The sequence below is a fragment of the Argiope bruennichi genome, chromosome 10 (genome assembly GCF_947563725.1).
Source record: "Argiope bruennichi chromosome 10, qqArgBrue1.1, whole genome shotgun sequence".
NCBI lineage: Eukaryota > Metazoa > Arthropoda > Arachnida > Araneae > Araneidae > Argiope > Argiope bruennichi.
Window position 1 is genome coordinate 31,742,783 of NC_079160.1, and position 17,752 is coordinate 31,760,534.

The 17,752-nt window shown below is 25.5% G+C and overlaps 1 protein-coding gene across 1 annotated transcript; it reads right to left on the reverse strand.

Annotated features, from left to right (window-relative positions):
- Positions 1 to 3,451: 3,451 nt before the first annotated feature.
- LOC129989229 (uncharacterized) lies at positions 3,452 to 15,366 on the reverse strand. Its single transcript, XM_056097612.1, has 5 exons — positions 14,969 to 15,366; positions 12,651 to 12,756; positions 10,481 to 10,587; positions 7,951 to 8,123; positions 3,452 to 4,872 (listed from the first exon to the last, which is right to left on the reverse strand). The coding sequence occupies exons 1-5, from the start codon at positions 15,105 to 15,107 to the stop codon at positions 4,597 to 4,599; spliced, it is 801 nt and encodes a 266-aa protein (XP_055953587.1). The 5' UTR covers positions 15,108 to 15,366; the 3' UTR covers positions 3,452 to 4,596.
- Between the last annotated feature and the right edge of the window lie 2,386 nt (positions 15,367 to 17,752).

Below are 17,752 nucleotides of genomic sequence, written 5' to 3' on the forward strand. Positions count from 1 at the left end.
ATGGAGGGTCATTCACCTTGTTTTAAACATGATTAAATCATTTCTAATAAAATTGTTGCTAGTAAAATAAAGTAGTAGCCTTAATCTCATATTATTATTACCGATAAATCTTTTACATGTTTGAAATTTTGTACTTTAAGTATTTTCAGCTCCTATATTTCTTTTAATAAAAAGCTTTATTTAATTACAGTATATTCTTATCAACAAATATTTTATCAAGATAATCCTATGATTGATAAGTTATAATTAGTATAAGAACTGATAAAATTAATTATTCTAGTTGTAGATGATTTTGAAATCAGTAATCTGAAAACTACTTTAGCTAGTTTAAAAGTATAATCTACATTTTTCAAGAATTTAAAAATATTATCTATTCTTATCTTAAATTTTGCAGTGTTAAATAACATTTGCAAAATCAACTGTCCATTCTGGTGATTATGAGAAACAATAATGCCAAGACAATTTAAGAACTTGAATATTATTCTAATGCATATGAAATTTCTGATATAAAAGTTTTTACAAATATTCTTTTAAAAATAAACCCAATTATCTCTACAACCCAGTATCTTTATAATGTGATTAAATATTCAAGTATATAAAATTAATTTTACTTGTATAAAAGCTTGACAGACAGTCTTCGTAATTAGTATTTAATAGCATAATTAAAGGGTAGAAGAAAAAAATTCCCCAACCCTCTTAATAAAAGGAATATCAAGAACATAAATGAACAAGAAAAATGTATTAGTTGTGATAAACTATTAAATACATTATTATCAAAAATACATTCTTGCCTTATTGTGTAGAAGATTTTTTTTTCTTGCCTTAATTAACTTTATAAAATAAATGGCATTCATGAAAATGATTCACAGATCTGGATTGCTTTCTAGTTTTATTCTAAAATTTTCCCCAAAATTTATTTCTATCATTTGTGAATTATGAAGCAATATGATGCAGGGTGTTAAGACAAATTTGCTATTTTTTTTTCTGAAGTTTTACTGACTAAATAAAGGATCTTGAATTTTAATTAGAAAATGAAAATGTGTTGAGGCCTTGTAAAGTCCTGTATAATACTCGCTATCTCGTAGAAACAAAATGACTTTTTTAATGCATTCATCTATCTTAATTTTGTTTCTCTTGATTATATCAGCCATTGATTTTTACATCGTAAAATTTATTGAAAAAAAAATGTCTCCATAAAGAAAACATGATATTTTAAAATATGTTTAACCATTAAGTTAGTTTTGAAAAAAAAATTATTTTTACTAAGCTACAAAAGAACTATAAAATATGCACATTGATAGTAATATTTTTGTATATATTTATTTAAAAGAGAGCCATTCTTACAAAATTATAATTAAAACTAAAGGCAATTAAATAAATAATCTATGGAAATAAAATTTCTAAAAAGCTCTTTTTAATTTAAAAATGATTTTTATGTAAAAAAAAAATGTTTTGAGGTTATTAAGAAAAAATGTTAATTTTTATGCAATTAAAATTTTAATCAAACTTCTTCAAAAAATTCTTCCATAGTGAGTACCCACTTACTGAGATATAATTATATGTTAATGCCCAATAGAGTCTGACTTAGGGGCATTTTGAATGTTTTTTACATCATGTCATTTATAGATGTTATATCGAGTCAATAAAACTTGTACTATAGTCTGTGTATTTTCTGTAGGTGGTGCAAGGTCACATTTTCAACCATATTACTGGTACCAGACAACCAATAACGAGGTAGAAAATATGACCTTGAACCACCTACAGAAAATACAGACTATAATATGTGTTCTGCTGAACAATATCAAAACATGACACCTGTTTTTGACTACATGCCAGACAACTGTGTAGCTGCAGGATTAAGGAAGGAGTAAGGGCAGCTTCTAGGTATCAATGTTTTAAAGAATAAAATTATTAATTTTGGATTATGAATGATTATTTAATTACATATTTATTTCAGAAGTTAATATTCATTTTAAGTGCGTTCTCATGCCACTGACTAAAGAAAAGATAACGTTCTAAAAAGTTTAAATATTTTCCACTTAAATTCTGTTATTTTGTGAATGAATTCACAAATTATTTCTTATTTAAACAAAACTATTTTAATTAGTGGACAGATCAACTTTTTAACTATAGCAAATTGAATAAGAATTTGAAAAAGTAGATCAAATTTATTGAATTTAATTAACTTTTTTTCTTACAATAAATGCAAAATTATTGCATTCAGTTCAAAAAAAACAAAAAACAATTTAAAAATAAAATTACAGACAAAAAAGATGCTTTATGTATTAAATTAAGCATTAATTTTTTTTTTTTTTTGGTATTCAGATTCAATTTTTTTGTATGATAATTTTATAAAATATTTACACATTTACTTAAAAAAATAAAAATGATTCATTGAATATGAAAATTATTAGTATTGTTTAAAACACATTTTTAGTTTTGTTTTACGAAAATTATTTCAGAACAAAATTATCTCGTGACCATTGTCAGATAAAGCATTGTTTTAAAATTTTCAACTTTTACATTAACATAATATTAAAAAAGGGATTTGTTCAAAATTGCTTCTTTCTAACAACTGAAGCAAGCCTTAAAAGCTTATTGGCTAATTTACAAATCAAGTATGTTATCTATAAATATTTCTTAATTTTATTTAAACGAGCAGAAATGCGCTCCCCCGAAACCTCCTCATAATCTGTCTAATGAAAATATTCTTCTCATCCCATGGGCAAGGTCATGGTACTATTGCTTAGATTATTATTTTTCAGAATTCTGCACATGAAAATTGTATATTTTGTAATATGGTTAAAACACGAAACAGTACTTTATGCATTTTTGATGCTTTTTTTTTCAACTTATTGAAACCAAAATTTGACAGAGAGCTACAATTGTAGTCACAAAATCACATTCCAAATCTTATTTATTTAAATTTTTGAATATTTAAGGTATATATATAAGGTATGCACATATTCAAAATTTGATAAAGATTTGGTACAAAGGTTTAGATGTTAAACGTTTGTACCAAATTTTATTTACCCAACTCTTTACAGTTTGCAATTATTGTGCACTTGTAATTCTGCAGCCAGGTTTCCTGTGAATGAATTTCATTGAAAATTTTATAGAAGTATACAAAATGAATGTAAAGTCATTTCATCTATTTATCTATCTCAATGTGTTACTGTGTTCGCAAACATACAGACATAATTCTAAAAATGTATTTTCTGGTACTAAACATGGTTATTCACAAAAATCCCTCTTTTTTTTTTTGTAATACAATACTTTGTATAAGAGAAAGTAAAAAAGGATAAACAAGGGACCCTATATGTATTTTCTGATAGCCCTTCTGTGAATGCTAATCTTATATATATATATATATACACACACACACACAAAAAAAAAAATTATACATATTGTGCGGAATGAATAACACTTTAATATGAAAAAACATTTACAATGGACACTAAATTATTTGTACATCGATTCTATCAATAGTAATAAATCACTTGCAAAAGTACATTCACGACAAACAATATCTATGTTTTCAATATCATATTTGTTAAGGAAATTCCTTTAATACACATTAGTAAAAGTATTTCCATTATTAAAATAACTTCACAATTTGGATTAGTAAACAATTATATTGAATAATCATTATCAAAATAGAAAAAATTTTACATCAATGTACAGATAAAAACCTTGATTCATAATTTTTATACAACAGAATCAATTATATGAGAGAAATTCAAAACTTTTGAATCCTTTACTAAATATTTGTTAAAAATGTGAAACAAGAGTGATGCATATGGAAATTGATAATGGATTTGTATGACATTTATTACATACCAGTCTAATTAGACACTTATTAGAAATATTTACAAGTTTTAATATGATTTTGTATAGTTCGATTGAAAATAAAATTACGATTAATCCCTGGAGACACTTAATTGCAGATTTTATCCAATTATTGCCATGTATGTTGTAAAAAAAGTTGAATACCTCAAACGCCCATGTTTATGTTGTTGTATAAAATTAATACATTCTAATTACAGTAGTATAATGAACCAGGTAGTGACATAGTTATGCCAGTTTTAGCGGTGAATTTGGGGAAAATGAAGGGAGATATTTGCATAAGGGTACACTTTTGCACAAAATCAATGAAATGTTGCTCAGAATTTGTGACAAGTTTTCCATTACTCTTATAATAATTAAAAAAAATCCCATGGCACTGCACACTTTAAAAAATTAACACAGATTATATATTGATGTGATATAATAATACGATGCATCACTCAAAAAAAATCTCACTTTGAATAACTACATTAAAAGTATAGCTTCGAATCATCCTCATGACATCTACAAATAGAAAAATTTATATTAAGAACAAAATCGAATCACATGCTATATTTACATCTAGCATTTATTATTATACAAGGGATCACATCTGCTCAGCAGAATTCATAATACGTATGTAATAATTTCACAAAATTAGCACAAATATATGATTATATTGTACATTGACTCAATAGTCTTCTGTTGAAGACAATTTTGACTAGTGAGTTAATGTACAGATGGTTTAAAATTCAACACGACATCTAAATATCACCACAAATACGGAATCAAAGAAGAGGTTTTCTTGACATACTCAATGTACTGTGGATCTCTGCCCCACTTCTGTAAACCATATTTTTCCAAAGGTGGTATACCACTAAATCGGGTTATAAGGAACATATCAAATATCGGGCATAATACACACAGTATTTCTTTTCCTTTAAAAGTAGAGCTAGATGAAAAATACAGACCAAACCAAAGCAAAATTTCTCCAAGATAATTGGGATGTCTTGATATTGACCACAACCCAGTGTTAATGAATTTTCCCTGAAAGTAATAAAAAGTATTTTAAAAATCATGAAGGTGATGAGAATTTTAAATGCAGAATTATTTGAACACTATCAAATCAGAAGGTTATAAGGCATGCGAAAATGGCATTTCAAATGACAGTCAAGTTTGTGATTAATAATTAAATGGATATAATATTGTTAATAAAATACAGAGGTAGATTTTTTAGTTTTTTGAAAATTAGAAGTAGATAAAAATATTCATCATTAGTGATAATTTTCTGCAATAATGATTATTTTCTCTCTACAACTAAAATGAAGGAATAATTGAGCCAGAATAATACAAAGTCTCATCCAAACAACTGAAATTCTCTTCATAAAACTGTCAAAGCTATTTTTGTATTTTCTGAACTATAAAAGTTATTTTTATGCATCAAAATTTTATACAATTTTTCAATAAATAAGAACTAATAATAAGTTTTAGGAAATAATTTATACATTTATTCAAAATTATTTTTGTATTATATATTATTAAGGTACTTAATTAAGCATAAGATTAGTCACTGAATACAAAATGTTGTATCAATAATTAAAGAAAATAAAATCACTACTAAGAAAAATTCTTATGAATGTTATTGATTTATAATTAACAAAATACTTATCAATTAAGATTTTATTTATAAAATTATAATTAAAATATTTTAATAAACTGCATAAATAATAATGGTGATTGTTATTGTTAGACTTAGAAATCAATCACTCAAAAAATTGCTTGAGTTACTTAAAATTAATCTGAAGATGAAGAGTACATTTTAGATTGGTTTCAATGTGGCTGATTTTATCTTTTTAATTAAATACAAAACAATTACATTGAAAATTAATAATTTCACTAAGTGTCAAAATTAGCAATATAACAATTATATATTTCTCCCAATTTCTTTCCTCTTCATTTCTTGAGCTGCATTAGCTTTTTACAAATTCCCAGTAATTAACAAATGCATCTGTGCTGTGTATATGTTTATCCATCAACCAAAGATACAGGGATGATGATTTAAATATCTGAAGAAAGTATAAATATGCTTTAAAGATTATAGGATAATAATAATAGTGTTTACGCACCATTCCGATATCATTTATACTAAATCAAAACACTAATTATGTTTTCAGAAACTTTTAAACACATAATTTTAGCATGGAAAGAAATATTAATTTTTAATGATAAAAATAAACATATAAAAATGTAATAATAATGTTATTTAACATAACAGATGAAGCTGATTGTTGAAGAATTAAAGTAAAATAAGGTGAAAATTCTGACTATCTTAAGAATGAAGGTTACAATATTTATTACGTTTACACTGTAACTGATATCATCAAAAAAAATTAGCAAATTATATCTGATTATTACATTAGAGAAATTAAGGCAACTTTGGTTAATTGTACATCTATTTTCAACACAAATATAAATAAGTTTACTATTCTAAATAACTGTAGATAATTTCCTCTAGCAAGGAAAAAGTGTAGACTTACTCCCAAGGCACTTTAAAACTAGTCTTTAAAGTAGATTTTACACCAGGAAAATAAGGGGATTGTAAACAGACAAATATCATATTGCTGAGTGAGAACTATGAATAGCATATATGTTTTATGATAATAAAAAATAAATGTCTGTATTAATTTAAATTTATCTGTTATTTATTAAATTAATTATTTTCTAATCTCTTGAATTTAAACTTCATTTATGAACCTCTATTATTTTCCCTGATTAGAATCTGACAGGTCAAAACAATCGAACTTTCTAAATTAAATAAATTTCTTTCTGAAACTATTTAAGTTCTGAATGCATTTCCTGTATTCCTATTCAAACTACAGTATAACAAAGAAATCACCAACTACCAAAAAATAAATCCTTTCCTTAAAACAGGATGAAAAAGAATATAGTTTTCATTTAAAGATCACATTGTCTGCTTTCTTTATAAAGAAAATACATTACATGTAACTAAAAGGCATTTATTAATTAATGATGAAAGAGCCAAAACTCACCCAATATAGCACCAAAACCAAATTGGTATTTCAACCCTATGAGCTTGCTTCAAACTTACGAGAAGAAAGCAAGCATCTATTTATGCTGTTTGTACAAAGTATATAGGAAAAACATCATATTTTTTCAAGAAATTTCTTTCAATCAACGTTGTTTGTTTTCACAAATGAATCTCCAATCCTCCACCATTCATTAATAAGTATCAATTAAACATATAAGTATGTATAATAAATTAGATTTTCCGCATTTTTTAAAATTAATTCCTTTTCACTCTAATGAAATTTAAAACAAAAATACACGAAGTGACGGAATCTTTTAGTTTTTTCTATACCTTACATGGTTTAAATTATATACTTAATAATTAACTTAAGTTATATACGTACAGTTATATACATGGTTAAGTATATATGATAAATCCTTCTTAAACATAGAATAATCTTCAAGTACTGATTTTATTGCCCTTTACCTTTCATTATAATTAATTTTCCTCAGTTATATATATATATATATACCTTTCCTATTCCTCAATTATTATTTTTTTTATTTACAATCCTTTTCTGATTTGTTTCAGAATTTCAATTAACTTTTCAGCCTTGAATCAGTATTCAGAAATGGTGAATTTTAAAATCTGTCCATGACTTTTCTGTGTCATTTTAATAAGATTCCGAGCACCTATTCATACTAAATAAATCATGAATTGAAAGAATTTTAAAATAATCCTATTTCATATATAAATGTAGTAATTTATTTCATTTTATTAATAATCAAATAAGAATTTCATGCTTGCAAATAATGTAACATTATTCTCACATGCTTATGCATAGATAAAAATGAATAATTCCTCAATACGTTAACATTATAAGCTATTATTATACTTATACATTATATTAACATTATAAAATATAGTTAAAAATTAACTAAAACTATTAATTGTTTGCATATACATGAAAACTTATGTATATACAAAAAAGCAAGCTTACATAACAGGACAAAAAGAAAGTAAATATTTATTTAAATATTTTATACGAATTTATACATTCAAAAAGATAACTGGAATTTAAAAAAAATTCTACTAACTTTATTTTCTGGCATGTTTGTAAAAACTGATTTCTGAAAATCAGCTACAACTTCAATAGTAAAACCAAGAATCCATAAGCTGAAACCCAAATAATCTCTGTTTGTCAAAGGTGCAAAATCTGGACGACTCAAAAGCAGAAGAGATGGGAGAAGAGTAATATATACCCAGACACCTGGAGAAAAAGTTTCATATTATATTCTAAGTAAATGATATTTTAAAAGATCAGTTTGTTAGAATGCATTTTTTACTTATCAAGCCTAATGATTTAAATGAAATTAAAAAAAGTATTTAAATATGAAACCTCCTGATTCTATTAAAGATAATAATGGTTAATTTTCAGCAAGAAAAATCAATGTTATTTATGAGATCCAAGAACTACCAAAATCATGTTCTTTTTTGATACTGCTGGAAAAGTTATTCCTATAAGAATGGTAAAATCAATTGTCATTCCTAAATTTCCACTGAATTCCAAATTCATTACAAAAGATAAAATTTCAGATAGAATGGGAAACAAATAAAAAATTGGTTTTAGAGAGATAAATCTCTGCTCTGAAAGAGACAGAGAAAGAGTTGATACCACTAACATTTCCATTTCTTCACTATAATCGAATTGAAAAATTTCACAAAAATTTTGGTAGAATTACAGAATTCTTAAAAAGAACATTTAATAATTCCTTTTAAAAAATATTTGGCTAATTCTTAAACAAATATTATAAATAAAATTTTATATGATTACAATGAGGGGAGGGATTTTATTATTAATTTTCATTAATTTAACATTAGAAAAAAATCTTAGTTAAAAACTTCTTGATATTTTTGACATTGCAACTGATTTTTTCACTTATCACAAAAATTGCCATCAGAATTAATATCTATAATATTCTATTTAAAACTGAAGTCAACTTCAAACAATTCACCCCTTTATTAAAGCAAAAAATGCATATTTTTCAAACATGAGTCATTATAACTGATTAATAAATACATTTTTGTGATAAAAAAAAAGCAAATATATTTATGTTCCCATATTTTTCAATAACATTTTGATAACTAAGAAACAATTTTCTTTAAGAAAAAATTAAGAAATGATTACAATTTTTCTTTTGCAAAATTTTATATCTCATTTTAAAGTAGACATCATAACTGCAAAAGGATATCGCTCCTTATAATTTGGATATCTGATAAAATTGATCTTTATGATTTTTTTTGGTATTAAAAATCATCAAAACATATTTCTTATAGATGGTAAACTCCTCATTCAACCACTTTAATTATAAACTGTTTAAGAATAGCAATTCAAAGAAAAATTCACGAGAAATCTAGTTTTGAGAACAAAAAATTTATTTTTTCAAAATATACTGAGTTTTATTATATACTACAAAAAGTGCTTCATAAAGAAATGCATGAAAACTGCATACTTTACTTATTCCACAAGAAATACTTTGTGAAGAAATGGGGAAAGAAAATATTTTTGCATCTTTTTTAAAAAACAAAATTAGAAAATTTTAATTCTAAACAGATTTGATATTTATTTATTAACTAGTCACCTTTGGTGATCAGGCTGTTTACCCATAATTATTTTTAAGTAGAATTTCAATTAAATTTTCCATACAGTAATTTAATCTTAATTACTTCCTCAGTAAAATACATATACACTATAATTTGTAGGTTAATTTTAAGTAAGTAGTGATTATACTTCATCTAATTACATGATTTCTGAATCAAAGTACATTTGTAAAAAAATATAAGGATAGTAAGAAAATTATTCAGCATTGCAATTTTGCACCATAGAGCTTATTTCTTGATTTATAATGTAATATATCATTGATTATTTTGTTGTATGTAATATGTATCAGATGATTACTTAAATTTGTCTGATTTAATAAAAAGTGCAACAATATTAAAATAAGGAATATTATTTCTCTTAGGAATAAAAATTAGTGGCAATTTGCACAGTATTTAAGAATTTTAATAAAAGCAAGCTTTAGACTGAAACCTATACAATATAAAAAAATTGATTATCAATAATTGAAGCAAAATCCAGAATGAAATATTAACAGTAACAAAGAATAAGTTTTTGGTTTTATTTACAAGAAATTTAATTACATCTAGATAAGAAAAATTTTATGGCAACTAGATTGGTATTATTGGAAAGATATATATATTTTAATTTTAAGGAGATGTAAAATTTATTTATTTCTTTTAATATCTTCAGAAGTTAACACAGGAAAAAAATTAAAATCTACTTCAACTTCAATTGATTAAAATTTTAATTAAAAGTTTTAAAAAATCATTGGAGGTGCACATTTCTACTGTCAGAAATATATCTATGCCAAATTACTCCAAAATGCACATATATATGCCCCAAATTTATTTGTGTAAAATTTAGTAGCTCTATATCTATTAATAGCATAAATAATGTAGAGTACTAATAATAAAGGAATATATATGTGTGTATAAGTAAGAATTTAAAAAATAATAATTAATGAACGAAATAACTGCACATGAAATGAATAATAAAAAGTTATTTACCTTGCATTGTCCAATAGACAAAGAAAAGTTTTGGATTTTCTCTTATTTTATCAAATCTGCGATCTTTACCACTTTTTAAAACTCTTATGAAGAGAAATGTTCCAAGCCTACAAAAAAAAAAAAAAAAAAATAGTTGGCTATTATTTGACATGCAGAATAATTAAATATTAATCAAATGAGTCTTAATAGTGAGGGAACAAAATCTAAAGTGATGGCAACCAATTTAATATTAAAATAAATTATGAATTTTGAAATTCAATAACTTATTTGAATCAAAATTTTTGAGAATATTCATTCAATACATTTCTAAAATAAAAAAAAAATTCACACTTTTGAAAAAAAAAATTGCATATACTTTTCTTCATACCAATTATTTTGCAAACATTTATGTTTGCTTTCCATGTGAAATTTCCATATAGAAATATGAAGGAATTTTTGAAAATGTTATAAATTTCAGCTTTCAATAGTTGAAGGATTTATTCATTTTGCAAGAAAAAAAAAATACTGTTTTGTTAATTTCTACCTGATGATAGAAGCAATTATATTTGCTGAAAGATTAACAAAAATCAGATGATTCTGAAACGTTCATAATAGTTTTAGATATTGGTATACTTAATAAATAAGTTTGAGATGAAATCATGTATCACTGAAATGTGCCTGCTTTGTTAAATGCAATATTACATACATGTGTATGATATCTTCAGAAAGGACAGGTTTTGTAGATATACTGCAAAAACTTTTCTAACTTTTTCAGGAGAATGGGTGGAGGGAGACTAGCATTGTACAATGATATTTTAAAATTTATTTTTTAAATTAAAAATGGATAGAAAAGTAAAACTTAATGTCACAAATAATCACTATTTTAAAAAAAGCTGGTGTAATCATAATTTATAAATATTCCATATCTCAAATTGCCATCAAATGTTGAAATCGCCTTATTTTCATTTAAAAAAATTAATAGCTATAAGAGCAGAAACTTCTTTTATAAATAAGAGGCCATTTATTTCAAATTATGCTAACCACCATTAGGAATGTGCATTTTTCATATCTAACAATCAAATTAAAAATTATGTATCAAGAAACAAATGTGTTTTTATTTAGAAAATGACGTCTTATTAGTAAATTTAGATAAAAATTACTTGTTTGTTTTTATATTTCATATTTTGTCATTCATAAGTAACCAAGGGATTGAAATATAATAAATGCAACATTTTCCCCATTTATGTCATAAAAAAAAGTATTTAAAAATGCAGATTGATTTTACAGCACAACTTTACTTCCCATAGACAAAATAAATATTAAATGGCATAATAAATTAATAATTTAAAATTTCTTTTATTTCTGTATTAAATGGAATAGTCTATTTAGAATATTTTATTTCATATTTACTTATCTAAAATTCTAAAAGATGCTTAAAAATCTGAAAGTATTTCCATGCGTTTGAATTTAAACATAAAATATTTTATAATAGACTGCATATTTAAAATATGTAAGAGTTAAAAAAGAAACAAAAAAAAACACTCCTAATAATTTAAGTTGCTCTCTATTGAATAGAAGTAATATCTGACTTTTTTCAATGTTAATAAACAGACAAATAATTCCTGAATATAAATTCAATTTGTAATAAAATTACTCATTTCTTTATACTGTATCACAGAATGATTTTAATTTTCTTTGTTTGATAATTGAATTAAAAAATTTTTTGAACTATAGTATTACAATATGATTTAAACAATTCATAGTTATTTAAATAGTGATTCTATGAATCAGAAGTATTTCTTGGAACCATTAATTATTTTTTAAAGGCTTCTCCTCTTGTAGTTAGAAATAATAATTGGTTCAATAGCTATTTTCAGAAATTGTATTACTAATATAAAAGTGTATCAGGGTTGAAAGAGGTTAACAGATTCATCTTTATATGAATATTACATTTGTTCTATTTTAAATATTAAAATAGAGAGAAATTCTGTTTATTCTTGAATAAAATGTAAAAAAAATTAACTTACAATAAAATCTATACTTTATAATTTAATACTATTCATTATACATATTGAAATAATCAAGTTTCTTTTTACTATAGAAATTAATCTTTTTTCCTTCACAAATTAAAAAAGCCAGAATTGTTTTAAATGCATATCTAATAAATTAGCAAATAAAAATTAAATATTACCTAACAGCCCATGTAAGAATCATTCCAGACTGAATCATTTGTCTCATTGATCGTTCAGGTACCCATTTGGTACACATATGTGCAAGAACAATGTAAGTTAAACTTCCTAAAAATTCAATGCAAATTATTTTATTAATACATTTAATTTCAGGTATATATTGCACATAAATAAAATATACAGTGATATATAAATAGAAGAATATATTATAATAAATGGGAACTAAAATTTAGATTATTTATACTTTTATATAGATATGCCAGTTACATCAAGATATCTGCAAGATAACTGTAAGTCAACAGTTCCCAAACAATGTCACAGAATATCTGTAATGCTTTCATCAGTTTAAGAAAATTTTAAATATGGGGGGGGGCAGAGCAAACTAGCTTTTTCTTTTTTAACATGGCAGCTTCAAAAATATATTCTAGTGAAGCAATTTTAAAGGGTAAAGACTTGATAGAAAAAAAAAAAAAATCATGTATCTCATGCAGTAAAATTGCTTAGTATATTTTAACTATTGTTAAGCCACCAACTAAGAACTCAAATATAAAATATTTATAACAAACATTATTAAAAGAAAATGAAAATAAAACCTTGTATATTTTTTACAGTCATATCAATAAACATACTATTTTACCATTTTTCAAGAATATTATCATGATAACGGTAATAACTAAATATGCAATGTGTCCAGAGTTTCCTTTCATTACACTTTTACCAATGAAACGCAAAGAAATAGGAATCTGATACTTTATATAAGATAATCTTATGCATTTAATGGGTAAACCCAGTATATGGCATTTCTACCAAACTGATGACAAAAAAAGAAGATTGTAATTGTAATAATAAATTAGCATAAACTATCCATAACAGAAAACTTCTACAAACACAATATCAAAATAGAGTTAGTCAATAATTTTGACTGCATACAGCTTTTATTTTTATAAACATTTTTAAATTGCACACCTTATTGTTAGGTTTTACTACCCAAAATTAATAAGCATTTCCCTCCCCCCTAAAAATACACAAGATTTTTCTTAAATTTAAAATAGCTTGCTTCATTTTTCAGCAAAGCTTTTTAGAAAACATTATGTGTTAAGTACAAAACATTATGTGTTTTAAGTACAAAAGTAGTAGAAAAGTTAAAAAAAAAAAAAAAAAAAAAAAAAAAAGGATTTTCTGATTTTGTTTGCTATGTTAATTAATTAACATTTATCAGGATTCATATATTGATGCATTCTTTGCAAGCAATATTAGTAATACTGAAAATTCAGAAATTATACTCCATATTTAATAATTAAACTAATTTTAAACATTTTTGACTCAATTCATTAAAACATAACTTCAGACCAAAAAAATTATAGCTCTATATCTATTTAATCTAATATTTGTAAATGAGTCTTTAAAATATATGATCATAATATTTATTTTGTTGTGAAAAATAAAACATTTTTATAAAATATATATAGATCAATCATAAAAATCATAAGTTAATTAAAGTCTGTATATACTTATTTTATGCAGCTCTGCATTTGTGTGTACAGAGAACATGGATCTGTTGCTTTAGGAATATCAAAAAATTAATGAATGTATAGAATATATAAATGACTTTAATTTTTAACATTTTACTAGAATAAAAAATTGTGCATAGTTAATTTGTGGAATATTTTTAATTTTCTTATTTCAAATATTATTGATATAAGAAAGTGAAATAATAACAATTAGGCAAAAAGATTTTTAAAAATATGTTTTTTATTATATTTTTTAATGTTAATTAAATATTCCTAATATTAATTAATTAAATAATTTTAGTTTTTTTTTTTTTTTTTCTTTTGCATTGTACAATATCTTTATGGTGTTTTTTAATATTTGTACAATATCGTTAAGATATTTTTCAAAATTGGATAATACTTTGTTGTTCAACATCTTGTTATGCTGATTTGGATATAATGTATGGTAGCTACTTTCAATACTGAATTTTATTTCAAAATTTTTACAACAAAGTTCTACTTCTAAATTATACATTATCCCCTTACATTACATTATGATCATATAAATTACCAATGATTTTTTTTATCACTATAAATATTTATTTTGTTAAATATAACTGATCCATTTCAACCAAATTTTGATGATCTAAATCAAAACTAAAATATTTTTTTTAACATTCAGATTATTATTATTATTTGGATTAAACAAACATCATTGTTATGTTTGCCTGTATCTTCATCAAATAAATTAGAAAGACACAATTACTTGTTATAATACAAAAATACTTGAGTACAGAGAGAATAAAAATTAAATAAAAGTGATCCTCTACCAGTTATATCATAAAACTTCTCTGTTTTAAGTAACGCTGAAACAATAAAAGCAGAAAACTGAATTCCGAAATCCACAGTGGCAAGTTCAAAAAACGGATTATCAAGAAAATCCAACATTTTACTTTCTTTAGAGCCCATAGAAACCTAATCTACAGAAAAGCGTCCAAATTTTACTTATATAAAAGTAAATCGTATTATTATCTTTTCCATCCCCATTTCTTTTCTCCTACTCCTGTTACCATGGTAACTCAAATGACCCGTAGAGTAAAATTAGCCTGTGGATAACAACGAATTTTCAATGAAACGGATGTATATTGTTATCGTTACAATAAATATTTGTTTTTTAAAAGAATAATCTTTAGTACAATATTAAGTTAATATAAATCAAGTTTCTGATTATCGAATGCTATATTTATCAATTCAAGTTTCTGATTATCGAATGCTATATTTATTAATTCAACAACTGTATTTGAAAGTGGGAGCATTTTGAAATGTTTATAAACCCTAAAAAACCAGCATTAATTTCTGATTAAATTTAAATATCAATATCAATTTTTTGCTTTAAAAAATATAATTCCAATATTTTCCAACAGCTAAGAAATTGACTGAACTAGCATCATACTACATCAGAAAAAGTACTTCTTGCAATGTCATGTAAACGATGCATTTATGTTTTTATTCGCGAAGACACCTCGGATCCTTTTCTCCAAAGCACCAATTTGAAACTGTCCTTTTTTACTTTTTTAATTTCCCGTATAAAAAAATATTATTATCATCAAAGAATTCGAACACCAGAGTTTGGCGAACTCATTTTAGACTTCTCTGAGTTCGAAAAACACATTTTTTGAAAATGTCTATCTGTGACGAATATAACTCAAAAACGCTTTGAACTAGACGAATGAAATTTTCAGTTCAGTCTCTTTACACCAAATTTGTAGATTTCACTTAAATTTTCCACAAAATCCTTTCAGAGGAAGTCCATCTATCCGACTGTATTAGGAAGAAGCGAGAAAATTTTGAGGAGGCTGTGGCGATCCTGCTTCCATCAAAATGACTGTATTCGAAAAACTATTTTCCTAACTACGCACCGGAAGTACGAAGCAGTTATCTACGATCAAGCGCGCAAGCTGTGCGAATTAAAAAGATCAATTTCCGGTCTTTCAAAAAATCTGTTGTCTGTCGATGTGTTGGCGTTAAAAATTAAAAGATGTTTATTTTTATATAAAAAAAGTCGTCGCTCATTCTTTATGTGTGGATGTAACTTAACTATCCCAATTTGCAACCTTCTCCACTAAAACATCCCACATTTGGTGACTCGAAAAGTGAAAGGATAACTTTCCCAGTTTTCTTTATGCATTAAATGGCGCCATAGCGCATTTCTTCCTAATGGCGGTAAGCGTATCGTTGAATATTGTTTCTATTTTCAAAGCCTAAATAATTTCCATCGGAACTTCTGTTATATAATTTGGATTAGCATTTTCATATTATTTACTCTGATTATCAGTATATTATTTGTATTTTCGTATTTCAAAGCAGTTTTGTGAAATTATATTTATAACGTGCCTTTGATTTCTTGAATAAAACATGCCAGGAGATACTCCAAATTCCGCCAACAACGACGCAACAGTTTCTCGTGTTGGCGTCAAAATTCCGCCTTTCTGGAAAGCTAACCCTGCATTATGGTTTGTTCAACTTGAGGCGCAATTCGCCTTGGCGGGAATTACTGCTGACGATACAAAATTTAATCATGTTATTTCTGCCGTTGATTCTGATATTTTGAATTGTGTAAGCGATATAATATTGAAACCTCCTGATACTGATAAATATCCAACATTAAAAAAACGTTTAATTGAGTTGCATTCTGAAAGTGAAGCTTCGAAAATACGTACGCTGCTACAAGGCCTAGAACTTGGCGACCAACGACCATCTCAGTTATTAGCTCGTATGAAAACATTGGCGGGCGATACTGTTGGCGAGCCACTCTTAAAATCTCTTTGGCTCGGAAGACTGCCAAACAGCACACAAACTATTTTAACTGCTTTGAATGAAGATTTAGCTGGTTTAGCATCAGTTGCAGATAAAATAAATGATTTGGCTGGCCATTCAAACATTAATTCCGTTACTCCTCAATCTTCGAATAATCAAATAGCCCAACTTGAAAAACAAGTCGCCCATTTGACGACTTTAGTTGGCGAGCTTACTACAACAATGTGCCAATCACCCTCTCAAAGCAGAAATAGAAATCGACCTTTTAAAAACAGTCGTAGTTGCTCTCGTGATCGCTTAAAAAAATATAAAGAACCTGCTGATGGCATTTGCTTTTATCATACAAATTTTGGCACAAAAGCAAAAAAATGTAGTTTGCCTTGCTCTTTCAAGAATTCGGGAAACTAAATCGGCGGTAGTCCACTGGCCTTGGCCACGATCGCAAAATTAATAGAATTATACTGGCCGATAAAGTTAGTAAATGGAAATTTTTAGTGGATACAGGCGCAGACGTATCTGTTTTACCAAACAATTATGCTCCTAAAGCTGATTCCTCTAATGAATTAATCCTCTTAGCTGCTAATGGCACAAAAATAGCTACTTTTGGTAAAAAACGCCTTACGCTAGACTTAAATTTACGGCGAAATTTTACTTGGTCTTTCATAATTGCAAATGTGAACCAACCAATTATAGGTGTTGATTTTTTAAAACACTATAATCTTTTGGTTGATGTTAAAAGTGGTTGTTTGATTGATGGCATAACTAAATTAACCACTCAAGGCAAATATACAAACACA

Coding starts and splice junctions, on each gene's coding strand:
- LOC129989229 (XM_056097612.1), bottom strand. CDS start 15,107: ATGGGCTCTAAAGAAAGTAAAATGTTGGATTTTCTTGATAATCCGTTT. Junction 12,757..14,968: donor GAAGTTTTATGATATAACTG/GTAGAGGATCAC, acceptor TTGAATTTTTAG/GAAGTTTAACTTACATTGTT. Junction 10,588..12,650: donor ATTCTTACATGGGCTGTTAG/GTAATATTTAAT, acceptor TTTTTTTTGTAG/GCTTGGAACATTTCTCTTCA.